The sequence below is a fragment of the Mesoplodon mirus genome (genome assembly GCF_964341445.2).
Source record: "Mesoplodon mirus genome assembly, chromosome: 8".
Classification (NCBI taxonomy): domain Eukaryota; kingdom Metazoa; phylum Chordata; class Mammalia; order Artiodactyla; family Ziphiidae; genus Mesoplodon; species Mesoplodon mirus.
Genome location: NC_138984.1, coordinates 35,665,126 through 35,679,936, shown reverse-complemented (window position 1 = coordinate 35,679,936; position 14,811 = coordinate 35,665,126). Strand labels below are relative to the sequence as shown.

At 40.4% G+C, this 14,811-nt stretch overlaps 2 protein-coding genes across 3 annotated transcripts in view; both read left to right on the top strand.

Moving 5' to 3' along the window:
* The window catches only part of SGO2 (shugoshin 2), a 47,050-nt gene extending 38,970 nt beyond the window's left edge, over nt 1-8,080 (top strand). The window contains exons 9-10 of the mRNA XM_082630500.1: nt 1,139-1,289; nt 6,258-8,080. Coding sequence (XP_082486626.1) covers nt 1,139-1,289; nt 6,258-6,273 — 167 coding nt within the window. The 3' untranslated portion in view covers nt 6,274-8,080. The remainder of the gene's footprint in view (nt 1-1,138; nt 1,290-6,257) is intronic.
* A 3,041-nt stretch (nt 8,081-11,121) lies between these two features.
* The window catches only part of AOX1 (aldehyde oxidase 1), an 83,918-nt gene continuing 80,228 nt past the window's right edge, over nt 11,122-14,811 (top strand). The window contains exon 1 of one of the 2 annotated variants that reach the window (XM_082630124.1): nt 11,122-11,385. In XM_082630124.1, the coding sequence (XP_082486250.1) occupies nt 11,341-11,385 (45 nt within the window). In that variant the 5' untranslated portion in view covers nt 11,122-11,340. The remainder of the gene's footprint in view (nt 11,386-14,811) is intronic. The other variant, XM_082630126.1, reaches the window with a different exon arrangement.

The following is a 14,811-nucleotide window of genomic DNA, read 5'->3' as shown; positions in this document are numbered from 1 at the left end:
AATAATGAATTGCCCTGGTTTGATTTTACCAAAGACAATTGCAAATTTCTTAAGGTTGGGACTCTCTCCAATAGCATATATTTAATACGATCAACACTTATTCTAGGTATTTTAGAAGATTAAAAAATAATACCAACTCCCTTTCCTCAGAGTACATGTATGGAAAAGTAACAGGTACAGTGTTTAAATATGGCAAATGCTTTAATAAAACCACACATGTTAAGGGATGTAATGATGGGGAATAATTTTGGCTAGAGGAATCTGCAGAGGCATCATCAAATAGATAGCATTTTAAGCCCTAAAGCATAGGTAGGATTTTTACCTTTAGTGTTTATTTCTTATTTTCCCCAGTTATTAAAATAATACTCATTGCAGAAAATTGAAAGTAGAGAATCAGAAAATAGTAGAAAAAACAATCACCCAGAAGAACTGCAGTCAACATTTTGGCATATGCATGCAGGCTTGAATCTATGCATTTTAAAATATATACTTGAAATCATACTATATATAACATTACTTACCTCACTTTTTCCCCTTAACATTGACATTCTTTTGTTGTTAGCAATTTTGCAACATTAGACATTCCCGTATCAATTAAAGTTTTCTACTGGGAGCCTAACATTTCAATGTATGTATATAGAACACTAGGATTTTTATGGATAAGACTTCAGGTAAAAGGAATACTGACGCAAAAGAAGTGCCAAGGTCTAGAGTTGGAGGACATTTTAGAGACTGGTGAGCTGTCTTTCATCTCTGTTCCTCATGGTGCCTTTCATAGCGTGAGCAGTCGATGACAAATGTTGAATGAATGTGCAGTAATTTGCGTGATTCGGTGACTAGAGTTGAATTCATGAAGAATTTCTGTCAGCCTAAATGTGATTTCAGTATAAAAATATTGCAGGCTACTACTTGCTAGTTTGTCTTAAATGGTAGGTCTCTTTTCCTCTCATTATTGCTAAAAAAAAAACTGATTTACAGATAATTTCAGTGCTACTTTTGTAAAATTTAACATTATAACTTGATTATTAAGTTTAAAAATTTGCTACCAATAATTTACAAACCAGTAAATATCCTATATGTAGTTCCATATCTCTATATATACTGTTAAAAATATTTTTGAAAACAATACTCTTTTCAGGTGTTAGAATGCTACAGGACTTGACAAATACCAGTTTTGTTTCAAATAACACTGCTAAATCTGAAAACAAGTTAGAAGATCTATCTTCAGAGCTGTCAAGCCGAAGAAGAAGATGTACTCCTCTCTCTTTAAAAGAGCCAAGTCTCAAAGGGTGAGTATTTCAATGACATAAAAGCGATTTCAGTGCGGTACTCTAAAATACGTGCTTTCAAAAAGATTCCTGCCTGAATTAGTATTTGAACACTTCTGAGTATCAGTGAAGCATGTATTGTTGACATGTAACAACCACAGTATGACCTGGGTAAGATTTGAAGAAATGTCTTCTTTTATTCTTTGAACAGGCTTAAAAAATTTTTTTTGTTGCCTATAATTTGTAAACCTCATTATTTGTTACCCCCATTTATTGATTTTCTACCTTGTCCTTAGGAGAATTCAGCGTGTTTATGTGTCCTTTGGTCTCAAAGAATAATAGTCCTTTTTCTTTTTTTTTTTAAACCGCAAACATATACCCCAAAAGAGGGAATAGTACTCCCCCCACCATTTATCCATCCCTCAGCTTTGAGAGTTATCAATATTTTGCCATATTTACTTCCGCTATCTGTTTTTTGTTGTTGTATCTTTAAAGCAAATCCCTAATATTGAGTCATTTAATTCCTAAAACACTTCTGTATATATCTCTAGAATATAAAAACTTAACAAAACTGGACAACAATGATCACAACTAACAAAATTATCAATAATTCCTCACTATCATCTAATAGCAAATCCCAATTCACATTTCCTTGATTATCTCAAAAAATGTCCAAATGCCTTTTACATATGTTTTATTCAGAATCTTATTTTTCCAAGGATAAATGAAGTTACTATTTCAGAGAACCTGATCATATTTGGGATGGTATTTCCAAAAGGATAGAGAGAAGTATCCTCAAATTTTCTCTTTGCATTTGTTTCAGTGTTTGCTTTTATAAAATTAAAGACATTGATCGTTTTTGACAGGTATTTTAAAACAATAACCAGCAGGTGGCAGCAATGCAAGAGAGGGTACAAGAGAAGCCAGTTAACCAAGGGCTTTTTTAAAAAACAGCTTTATTGAGCTATAGTTCACATATCATATGTTTCACCCATTTAAATTGTACAATTCAGTGGGTTTTAGTAGAGTCACAGATACGCACACCATCGCCACAGTCAATTTAAGAACGTTTCTTCATTTCAAAAAGAAACCCCATGCCCTTTAGCTGTCATTGCTGTATCCCCCAGCCCTAGACAAGCAACCAATCACCTACTTTTTGTCTCTATAGACATCCTCTTCAGACATTTCATATGAATGAAATCATATAATATGTGGTCTTTGTGACTGGCTTCTTTCACTTAGCATAATGTTTTCAAGGTTCATCCCTGTTGTAACATGTATGAGTAGTATTTCATTCCTTTTTATGACTAAATATTCTATTGTATATATACACCACATTTTACTTATCCATTTGTCTTTTGATGATCATTTAGTTGTTTCCACCTTTGGGCTATTATAAATAATGCTCCTATAAACATTTGTGAGTTTTTTTGTGTACATATATTTTCATTTCTCTTGGGTATTTGCCTAGTTGTGGAACTGCTGAGTCATATGTTAGCTATGTTTAATCGTTTGAGGAACTGCGAGACAGTTTTCCAAAGCTGCCGTACCATCTTATAGTCCCACCAACAGTGGGACTCTGTTGGGTTCTGATTTCTCTATATCCTCACCAGTACACTTGTTATTATTTGACTTTTTGATGATTCTAGCCATACTAGTGAGTGTGAAGTGGTATCTTATTATGGTTTTGATTTTCAGTTCCCTAATGACTAATGATTGAGCATCTTTTCATGTGCTTATTGGCCATTTTTATATCTTCTTTGGAGAAATGTCTGTTCAGATCCTTTGCCCTTTTTTCAGTTGGGTTATCTTTTTCCTATTGAGTTGTAAGTTAAACTTTTTATTTTGAACTAATTTTATACTTACCAAAAAGTTGTAAAAATAGTAAGAGGTTTCTCATATGTTCCTTACCCAGCTTTTCCCAATTCTAGCATCTTACATACCTGTAGTACAATTATCAAAGCTAGAAAATTAGCATTGGTACAATACAAGATCTGGGCACTAGGTATTCTCACTGCTTATGTTGTGTTGTATTATCTGTTGTTGCATAACAATATTATCATAAACCTGGTGGCTTAAAACAACACACATTTATTTTCTTTTGGTTTCTGTGGACCAGGAATCTGCACTTAGCTAAGTTGCGTGCTCTGCTTAGTGTCTCACAAACCTGCAATCACAGTGTCATCCAGGCTGATTCTCGTCCGGAGGCTCTCCTGGGGGAAAATCCGCCTCCAAGATCACACAGATTGTTGGCAGAATTCATTTCCTTGTGGTTATAGGACAGAGGGCCCCAGCTTTTTTGCTGTTGGCTGGAGGCTATCCTCAGCTCCTAGAGGCCACCATTATTAGCTCCTTGCCCCATGGGCCTCCCAACATGGCCACTTACTTCAAAACCAGAGAGAGTCTCTAGAGCAAATCCTCTGGCAAGATGGAGTGCTATATAATGAAACATATACCCAAAAGGGAGACACCCCATCACCGTTGCCATTTCTCTTGGTCAGATCCAACTCAGAGCTCCTGTCCATACTCAAGGAAAGGGTATAATACAAGGGCATGAACACCAGTAGGCAGTGATCGTGGCGGGGTCCTCCACAGAGTCTGTCTACCACAGGGGCAATTGATATTAGGCCCCATCAGCAGACAGAGCTAGGAAATGTATGTATTATACTAATCCATGAATATGCATACTTTTATATTTATCTATCTGTGTGTATAGTGAAAACCTTGAGTTTAGACTGATACCTCTGATTCCTGTTCAACATCACAGGGTTCATTTTAGCTTTGCTTATTTGTAATTTCTTTCGCTATTGGTAAGTAGCCTGGCTCTCATTATCTATGATATATTTATTTATTTGTTTGTTTGTTCAATTCTAGCATACACATAAAGTAGTTTCAGAATTGCTGACCCATACCCTATGAGAAACATACTAACTAGATCATAACATTTAGGTACAGTTCTTTTTGTCTTAGGTTAGTTCTTTTCTTACCACCCACCTTCAACATAATTATGTTATTCATTTGTTATTGTTTGTATTCCATTTTCTTCTCCCACATCTTGGTAGGTTTAGTTGTTTACTTTTGGAGTATGTGAGTCATTTCTTGGGTTGTACAAGTCAGAGCTATACAAAGTGGCATATGCCGAGAAGTGTCAACTCTATTCATTCCTGCTACCCCATTCCCATTACTCCCTCTTTCTATCCTATTTTCACCACCTCCTGTGGATAATCAGTTCCTTTAGTTTCTGGTTTATTGTCCCTGTGTTTCTTTTGCACAAATAAGCAGATATATGTATATCACCCTTTTTCTTACATAAAGGTAGCATACTTAACTACTTTTTTGGGCTTTGCTTCTTATCATTTAACAGTATGTTCTGGAAGTCACTCCATATCAATCTGTAGAGACTTTTCTCATTCCTTTTTACTGCTGAATAACACTTAATTTAATTAATTCTTTTAAAAGAGCTACCTATTCTAAACTAAATACAGCAAAATGCTGTAATGAAATAGTATTCTATTTTAGTTTAGATCTTCTGGGCATGCAGATTATCTGGTAATCAGTTTAGTTGGCAAATTTTTTAAAACCAAATATCACAATGTACATTAGTATAAATACTAAGAGTAATAACAATCCAGCTGCTGTTTTTTTCCTTTTGGATTGGGAATGGCATGCAGCAGGTATATCACAGCTTTTGATAGGCCCCCACTGAGAATAAATACTGATGGAAACTGCTTACAGTATATTATGGAGTGGTCATCATAGGCGTTGAGAGTAGGAGCAGCAGGAGTTACCAGGAAGGTAATACAAATATATTTTTTAAAGCCTTTATCTCTTAAGTCCCAAAGTACTGAACATAACAAAAGGGGACATTTTAAATAGTAAAAGCCCTAATCCACAAAGAGTATGTAATAGTTATGATATTTATGTACCAAATAGCAGAACAACTACTTTTATGAAGCAAAAACTACAGGAGATACATGGAGACAGATAGGAACACACTAATAGATTTTAATATACTCAGTATAAAACAAATAAAGTGGGCAAAAAATAAGTAAGGAGATGGAAGGTCTAAACAACATAATGAATAGGGTAAATCTTATGTATACATATCAAACTCCACACTCTGATAAGAGAGAATACATATTCCTCTCAAGTGTTCATGGCACAATTACAAAAGCATATCCACACCATGCTATGAAAAACATATACCATGACCGAGTAAGGTTATTCCAGGAATGCAAGGTTGGTTCAGTATTAGAAAACCTATCCTCGTATACCATATTAATAAACCTAAGAAACTAAAGCATATGATTTTTTCATAGATGCTGATAAAAGCCTTTGACGAAGTTCAAGTCACTCATGATTAAAACACTCGATTGACATTGAGGGATACTTTCTTATAATGATAAATTGTATATACATACCTTAATCCTGAAGGCAGTATCTTGTTTAATGAGGAGACAATGGAGGTATTTCCACTTAAATTAGGAACAAGGCAAGAATGCCCACTGTTTCTGCTACTATTCAACAAGGGATTGATGAACTAAATTCAAACTGGTGGTTACTTCTTGGGAGATGAGAGAACTGTGATCTCGTCTCACAAAAAGGAGCACACTGGAAAGGGGCACACTGGAGGCTTGTGAGGTGTGGTAAGAGTTTATTTCTTAACCTGGGTGTAGGTGTATCAGCATTTATTTGAGTTTTTAAATTGTACATTTTTATATATTCTTATATGTATGCTAAAGTTCATAATAAAAGGAAATATATAGTAAATCATGAAATGTGTAAAATCTATGTTGATTAATTTCTCTTAAACCTTATTTATAATTCCCACTATCATAGAGTATTTTAAATATATGACAAAGCTTTGTGGTTTGAGGAAACTGCTTTCTACTGGTATGATGCAGCAATTTTCCTCTCCATACTTTGCAGCAAAAGCATTAGCTTTAGGTTGTTATTATTGTTAATCTTCCTTTTTTTTCTACTTTGCAGGAAGATGAGAAGATGAGTGAATTTATACATTCTGGTTTTTCTGAATCCTCAAACCATAAGAAGTCAAAACAAGGGTATAACTAAGATCAAGAAGATGAAACGTATGACAAAAAGTTTTGGTTTTTTTTTTTCTTTTTCATTTTCTGCCTTTTCATGGAGTGTTTATTCTTATGTATAGATAATATGCATAAAATAGCTATTTTGTAATACTAACCTTTTAAAATTATTTTGGTCATCCTATAACATCTTCCTGCTCATTTAAGCTCCTTTCAACCAACCTTTAACTACACAATAACTATTAGCCTTTTAACCAAATAAAATGTATTATAAATACTTTTGCATTGGTTACCTTGTTGTACACCAAGCTATCTTGTTTTGTTTTGTTTTTAAAACCATTCAGTAAATGTGAACACCTGTAAGATTTTAAAAGTCACCTTCTGCCCTGGCCAGTTGTCTTTCACCCTTCGTTCTTCAACTTTCAAAATTACTTCTTCAATTGCAGCTTCTGTATTACTTCCATAATGTGTAATCTGATGACTTGTCTGAGGGGTTAACCTCTCAGGCTCTTTTGAATTTGGTTTTTATAACTTTAAGTAGTAAATCCTATTCCTATCTGAGATTAATGAACATAGCTTACTGTATTCAGATGACTAGTCAAATTCTATTCTGCCTATATGGAAAAGTTTTCTTAAGATAATATCCGACAACGAAAAGGGTGGGCCCAGAAATCTGCATTTTTAACAAACACCGCAGATAATTCTGGGGCAGATTGTCCTAGGACCAAGCTTTGAGAAACTGCTGTAGGACTACAGAGTCCCACAGAACTTACTCATTATCAACAGTGTTGGCTGAATGGAGGCTAGAGGCTTTATTAAAGGAACAGTTTACACGGTGGTTAAGAGCTTGGCATCCTGACAGTCTGTTCCTTTCCTGTACTCCTATTACTTTAAGGCTTCGGACCTCCTAGAGTCATTCTCTGGTATTATGTTTCCTATTGTTTAGTTCTATTTTTTTCTCCTTTCCATGAGGTTTGTCTTTTCTTTTTTTCTGTTCCCATGCAAATTATTTTTCATTGTATGTATCACACTTATAAACCTTTTCTTTTATTGTTGGCGGAATTTGGTCACAGCAAGAAACAAATTTCCTATTCCCATATTATAAAGACATCTACCCATGGTTTCATTTTGTTTTTACATTTAAATTTCTGATTCACGTGGATTTTGTTTCATGGTGTGAGATACGAATGCAATTTTGACCTTTTTCCAAATGATTCCCCATTAATTAAAAAGTCCGTGTTTTCCACTACTGATTTGCAGTGCCACATTTTTCAATGTTGTATTTCCATGTACACTTAAATTTATTTCTCAATTTTCTGTTCCCTTTACTTGTCTGTGTTTCTTTTGATGCCCCACTACCATCCTCTTTAAATTATAGAGACTTTGTGGGAGTTTCAAAGTTTCCCTCATGGAGGTTTTCCACATTTCTTGATGCCTAGGCATTCTCTCTTTTTTCCTGGTAATATAAATGGGAAATAAACTCTGTTATTGTTTGCAGTATTTTCTAGATCTATCTCCTGAAAACCAAGCTATCTTTACTCCCTTTTTCTCCCCAATTCTTAATGCCTCTTGTTGCTTTCTCTTGTCTAATTGCATGGCTGCTACCTTATGTTAAATGTTAAATAGCAGTGACAATAGTGGGTATCCTTGTCTTGTTCCTGATTTTCATGGGAATGCCTCTGGTTTTATCCTATTAAGTAAGATGCTGTGGTTTGAGCTGGTTATGTATGTTTATAATCACATTAAACTATTATCTATTGATTATTATTTTATTGAGTGCTTTTTAAAAAAATTATGAATGAATGTTGAATTTTGTCAAGTGACTTTTGGTGCTGATGGAGGCTATTAGTTAGGGTCCAGCCAAGAGATAAAAACCACAGATATAAATTGTTAACCATATTCTAGAGAACTGAACAAGAACTGAAAGGGCAAAAGGGACTAGGGGAGTATCATAGAGGAAGTAACTATGGGAAGCACCCACCATCTCTGGGGCTGAGGGAACACAGAGAAAAGGATGGAAGTATTGAAACTTAAAGGCTTAGAGGAAGACTTCAAAGGCTTAGAGGACTCTAGGGGGAGGGTGTGCAACTGGTTGGTGCTGTTTCCCTGAAGGGCCACACAAGACTGGTCCGATAATGTGGAGAAGCTGCGAACTGGAGCCAGCTGTGGCTGCTGAAGTCAGTTGTTCCCGCCGCGTGAACCACTCTGTGGTGACGCTGACAGGAACAGGAAGCAAACAGGAACAGCAAATGTCTCTCTCCTCCATCCTTCCAGTTCCCCTCTATCACCTATCGCCAGAGACTGGAAGGGAACCTGGCAAAGGAGAAATGTGGTTTGCCAAGGCTTAGCCTTACAGTGGAGTAGAGAAGTGTGGGTTTGAAGTCAAAACACAGTAGCTTAATATGAACCAGCACAAAAAGATACATGATTATCCTCCTTTGATATATTCACATAGTGAACTATATTCATTAATTTGTTGATCCTGAAACAAATTCTTGCTCTCGTGGAATAAACCCCACTTTTGAATGTGTGCCAGCTCTTGTCTCAACTCTAAGCCCGTCTCTCTATACTTTGCTGTGTGATGCCAGAACTCTGCAAATCACGTTTCTTCTTTGCTGGCTGACTTTTAAGCTTCTGTCAATAGGGGGCGATAGAAGGAGATGGAAAGTCAGAAAGAGGGAAGAGGGACTTGCTCCTTCCTGCTGGCCTGCTCTTCCCCTCAGCATCACCTCAGCATTGGCGCTTCACGCGGGGGGCGGGGGCTGGGAGTGGGGTGACACGTGGTCCCGGTCACCAGCTGGTTTAGCACTCCTAGAGCCCACACTGCTTGGGCTGTACCCACTCCCGGGCCTCAGGCCTAGCTCATCAGGGAGCCGCCTCCAGGCGCCTGAGGGAGCAGCACCCTCCTTGCCACACGCCATCATTTGAAATCTGAGTGCCCACTGACCCCCGGAAGCCCTTTTCCTACCTCCTGAGGTATTAACAGCAGCTGAACAGTGCCCTCCCCTCAGAGGTCTCCTCTTAAGTTTCCAAGTTCTAATAATCCCAGCCTCTTCCTTTTTCCCTGGGGAGGTTCCTGTTCATTGCTGGAGGGAATGCAAAATGATACAACATTTATAGAAAAGGTTTTGACAGTATCTAGCAAAATTATTCAATACATATGCATATAAAATCATTTGACGCAGCAATCCCACTTTTAGGTAACTATACCAAAAATTCTCTTGAAAAGAATACAAAAATTTCACTATGGTATGGTTTGTAATAACAACAACAAAAAAGGAACAACATAAGCAGCAATAGGGAGCAGCTAACTTGAAAAACAAGTGAAAATGAAAACTATCAAGATGGTGACAAACAGATAACTGACCTTAGAAAAAGAATTTTAAATGTGTATCTTTATTAGGGTATACTCTAAGAATAAAAGAACTGTAAAGAAATCTTAAACTTTTATTTACTAACCTTATTGCGGCCATAGTATTGATGTGGTTGTTTTGAAATCGATCTAAGGACAAGATAAAGCAATTATGTTGAAGTTTTAGAACCAAGATTTTTGGCATAAGCGAAAAGAGATACAATTGTAAAACCCAAGATGGTTAAAAAAAATTGAACCTGAATTAAATCAAAGCTTTAGATCCGTAAGCAGGGTTCAAGAAGTCAGTAGCATGAAGGAACAAAGAACACCAGGGAGAAGCAACCAGTCATATTCAAAATGTTCATTCTATAGGACAGCTGACCTAGGCTTCTTCTTCAACGTGTTGATAGCTTTAAAAAGGAGGAGTGGATGAGGAGACTATTCTAGATTTAAAAAGACTGAAGAGACAACAAGGACGTACATCAAGTAGAAATCAAATGTAAAAAGACATTTTTTTAAGACACTGGGAAATTTGAAGATATTAAAATACTTATTTTGTTATATTTGATAATGGCATTTTCCTTTGTAAGAAAAAAAATTTTAATGTATACTGAAGTATTTAGGGGTAAAATAATGTGCTTGACATTGGCTTTAAAATACTCCAGAAGAGACATGGGAGTGTGGCAAAATGTTGCGAATTTTTAAAGCTCAGTGAGTCAGGCGTATGGGGACGCTAGTTGTACTCTTTTATGTACAAATTTTAGAAATTTTCACAATAACGTATACGTTTACATAAATGAGATGGCAAATGTTCTAGGTATGTTAAGAGAAGTCTGGAAAAGAGTGTGAGTCCATTTGAGCTTTTAAAAGGTGTTATACTGCAGATTTCAAAAATGTAAAAATAGACTCAGAAAGTTAACAGGGGTAAGTTCTAAGTTGTGGACACAGGTGACTTTTCTTTTTATGCTTTTCAGTATTTTCCAAGTTTTATTTTTAAAAAGTTTTTCGAGATGTTTTACATCTCTATTGACACTCATCAGATAAACTTTATAGTGATTTACTGGATAAACTGAATAACGATAAAACTTTTAAAAAGTTTATATCAAGGTAGCTCTTGATATAAAAAACTGGAATAATTGTTTGTAAAACTGTGAGGTAAAGTTGTAAAACCATCCATTGTCCTTAAATTCCTCTCCTGCAAAGCTGGAATGAATGTGATTGTTTACCAACTATTAAAAGTACAGGATGAGGCAGCCGTGGTGGCAGGAAAGGTACAAAAAAACCCCTACTGTTCCAGGACTTCAAATCTAGCTGGAAAGCCATTAAAATACGTACTAATATAAGACGACCGAAGAGAGTCACAGGACCCGCCCTACCTGCTAAGAGGCGGGGGAGTGGGGCGCAGACGCCCACCGCCGCAGGCGGGGGAACGAGGGTCTCAGCCAATGGTCTCAGGCCGGAGGGAGCGCGGCAGTGACGTCCTGATATCCGTGGGAGAGCTTTCCTGGCCGGGCGCTCACCGCACTTTGGATCTGAATTGGGACTTTATCCCTCGGGGGTGGCTGGAATTTAGGCCTCTGCAGCCCGGTCTGCGTCGTCGGGTCCCAGGTGCCGGCGACTCTTCCTCGGGATCCTCGGACCGCGGGCCCGCGCGGTGGGACCGCGGGCCGCCACCATGGACGGGACGGCCGAGCTGCTCTTCTACGTGAACGGCCGCAAGGTGAGCGCGCCCCGGGGCTGCCCGGCCGTCCCGCCGGACCTCCCCGGTACTGGAGCGCTGCTCACGCGCCGGGCCCTGGGCTGCACGCGGGTTTGCCTGCGCGTCGGGGCAGGGAAAGGATGCGTCTTCAGGGACTGCCTGGATCTTTGGGTCCCGCCTTCCTCATGTTCCTTTCTCCTCTCCTTCCAAGACGCACAGGCTGAGTATCAACCGCACCCTGCCCCATAAACAGGAAGAGAAATGACTGTCCTTATTCGGCAGAGTCAGCACTCCCAAATCCTCCCTCCGTCAAACCCACCCCCAAACGGGAAGGTCTTTCATTAGGCCTCAGCTCTTGGGTGTGTTTGGATGAGCAGAGACCGGTTTGGAGTCAGGACAGGACCATAGAAATGAATTCATTGAGACCTCTCACTCCCATCGTTTCCAAAGTCACAGCTAGTTCCTGGCAGCGCTGAGCCGACACCCTCCTCTGGGGACTCGAAGGTCCTTAGTGGGCCCACTGCTGGCGCAGCAGCTGCCCTCTCAGAAGCCGTGCTGGCTCTGCAGATCCTCTGGGGCAGTTCCAGCTATTGTCCGATGTTTGGAGGCAGCAAAGCGCCCGGGGAATCCTTTAAAACACTCCCACAGACGTGACCATAGACTGCTCACTCTTCATGTTCTCCCAGCACTTTGCAAGGGGGAAACCGAGGCAGGAGTGTTAAAGGGCTTCCTTAAGAGCAGACAAGGGAGCAAGGGCCGTGATAGCGGCCTTTCCACGCGCCGGGGCCTTCAGAGCCCCACTGTGATCCTTGCTTCTGGGCCGGGATAGCCCGACTTTCCCTGACTGGCACAGGGACTCACCAGAAAGCTAAGGAAGGTCAAGCATCAGGGCCTCTCACTTGTGAGGCCTCTTCTAAAGCCCTGAGCCTAATTTCGAATTTGGATTTTGTATTATTTTTCTTAAAGAGGATTCCCTCCCCCAAACTGTGCAAGTTCTAGACCCTATAAAATCTTCCTCTGTTCCTGCTGCCTGGATTCCACCCTGGGTAAGATGAGCCTGTTTTTCCTGAACCGCGCTGGGGGCCGTTAGGACCCCCTCGCAGGACTGCTATGATCGTGATCCATGATAAGGGTGAGGATGGCAGATGGGAGTTGGGTTTGAAGTGATCACGTGATGTCATTTCTTTTTTTCTTTTGCATAACTGAATGGTATAGTAGACACAGCTCTGGCCTTTATATTTGGACAAACAAGTATTCATTTCCAGCTCCAATTCTTAGGGAGACAACCTAACCTAGCCTCAGTTCCTCTGTTAAACAGAGATAATACTGCCTACTTCAAGAAGAGTGATAGTTTTTAATCCATTTATTTAAGGGCCTGCTCTATGCCAGTGTTCCAATGCCCTCAGGGGACACAACAGAGCACAGAAATGACCAAGTCCCTGTCTGCACGGAGTTTATGTTGTGCTGGGGAGACAGACGACAAGCATATAAATAAATAGAAATGTATCAAGCCAGGCAGTGATAAATGCCAGGATAAAAAATAAAGCAGAGTGAGGGGCCGGAGAGGGGCGAGAGCTGGTTCTTCAGGCGGGATGGATGCTTAAGGCTTTCTGAGAGGCTGACATTTGAGTTGTGGCCAGTATGAAGTGAGGAACAGACGTCTGAGGGAAAAGCATTCCAGACCGAGGGAGCGGAGGTGCAAAGATCCTCAGACACGAGGATTTCTCCGTGCTCGGGGGGTTAGCAAGGAGGCCAGTGGGGCTGGAGATGTGGCCAGGGGCTCTGGAGGAGATGGAAAGGGTTTTGGTTAAAGGAGGAAACAGGTGTTTGAGTCTAGCTGCTTCTCCCCCTCCTCCCTCCCCTGCTCCCAAACAAACTGTAGTGGAACTTTTAACAGAATGGCTAATAATAGTTGGTGCTCTGTTGATTTTTTTTTTTTTTTTTTTTTTTTTGCGGTACGTGGGCCTCTCACTGTTGTGGCCTCTCCCGTTGAGGAGCACAGGCTCCGGACGCACAGGCTCAGCGGCCATGGCTCACGGGCCCAGCCGCTCCACGGCATGTGGGATCTTCCCGGACTGGGTCATGAACCCGTGTTCCCTGCATTGGCAGGCGGACCCTCAACCACTGCGCCACCAGGAAAGCCCGTGCTCTGTTGATTTTTAAAAATAGATAAGCTGGTCCTTATCTGTGGGCTTGTTTTATCTATGGGCCAAAAGCCCTGTGATCATTTGGAAAGTGCATTCTAGAAATATTGATTTAGTTTTTGCAATTACCCTGTTAAAAGAAATTATGTCACCCTTTTCCATTCCTGCCCCTCCCTTCCAAATTCTGTTAGGTGTGTGCTTCAATCCCAGAAATCAAGCCTGATTGCCACATGGATAGAATTAGAATAAAGTCTCTGGTTCAGAGGGTGAGTGGCTGTCGAGAAAAGTGAGAGAAGAAAGCCACCAGGAGAGGGGGTCTTGAAGTCAAACATAACCTCTGGGATTAAAATCCTGCCCTTGAAAGGAAGCTTTGAAGCCAGTTAGGAGACTCTGGGTGATGTCATTGGCCTCCCGTCTGGGTTTTTTGCAGAATCCCCCCAAGTCGCCAAAAGGTGTCATTGGGTAGGGGCTAAGGCCATGCATGTTGGTCAGAGATCTAGCTGCGGAGAGATTTCTGAAATCTCACTCTCACCCAGCAGCCTCCAAAGCAGGTGACCCAGTTAACACGGAGTTTGCGGGAGGCAGAACCCAGGAATAAATTACATCCTGGATGCCACTCTCAACACATCTCAGGAACCGTAGCAACTCGTTTTATGAAGCAGTGAGGCGTAGAGATCGAAGGTGTGGGCTTTGGAAATGGTGAGGCGTGGATTTGAGTCCTGTACTGTCTGCTCTAACACTCAGCAGCTTGAGGGCCTCCTCACTGGTTGTCCCCTCAGGCCTCTTTCCCTCTTTCTCTCCTCACCATGTCCCACAATACACACCTCTTTCTCCTGTCTTCTTCCTCTCAGCTTTCCTTATTTTCTGTTCTTTTACCCCTTTCTCTCTCCTCCTGATCTCCTTCTCTTTCTTCTTTCTGCCTCTGTCTTGTATCTGGCAAGGCCCCCTTCATGCACTAGTCACAAGCCCTGCACAGAGGAAAGTGATTTGTCAGCCTTGTGCAATGTGAACTTATCTCCCAAAGGGCCAGTGGAGATACAGAGGGACACATGCCACCCTTGCAACATGCAAGGCTTTACTGAGACAAAAACATGCAATGACCCTGAGCTGAGAGCTGGCATCATTTCTCCCAACCAGAGTCAGTGAGAATAACTCTGTCCCTCATTCCCGCCCTCCCTCCCCGCCCCCTGCCAGCTACCATCTGAGTCCTGACCTCCCTGTTTCACTCCAAGACCTGCCGGGACAGGGTACATGCCAGATTCCTGCCCCACTTCCCTCCTCCAAATGTGCCATCCACCAAGTC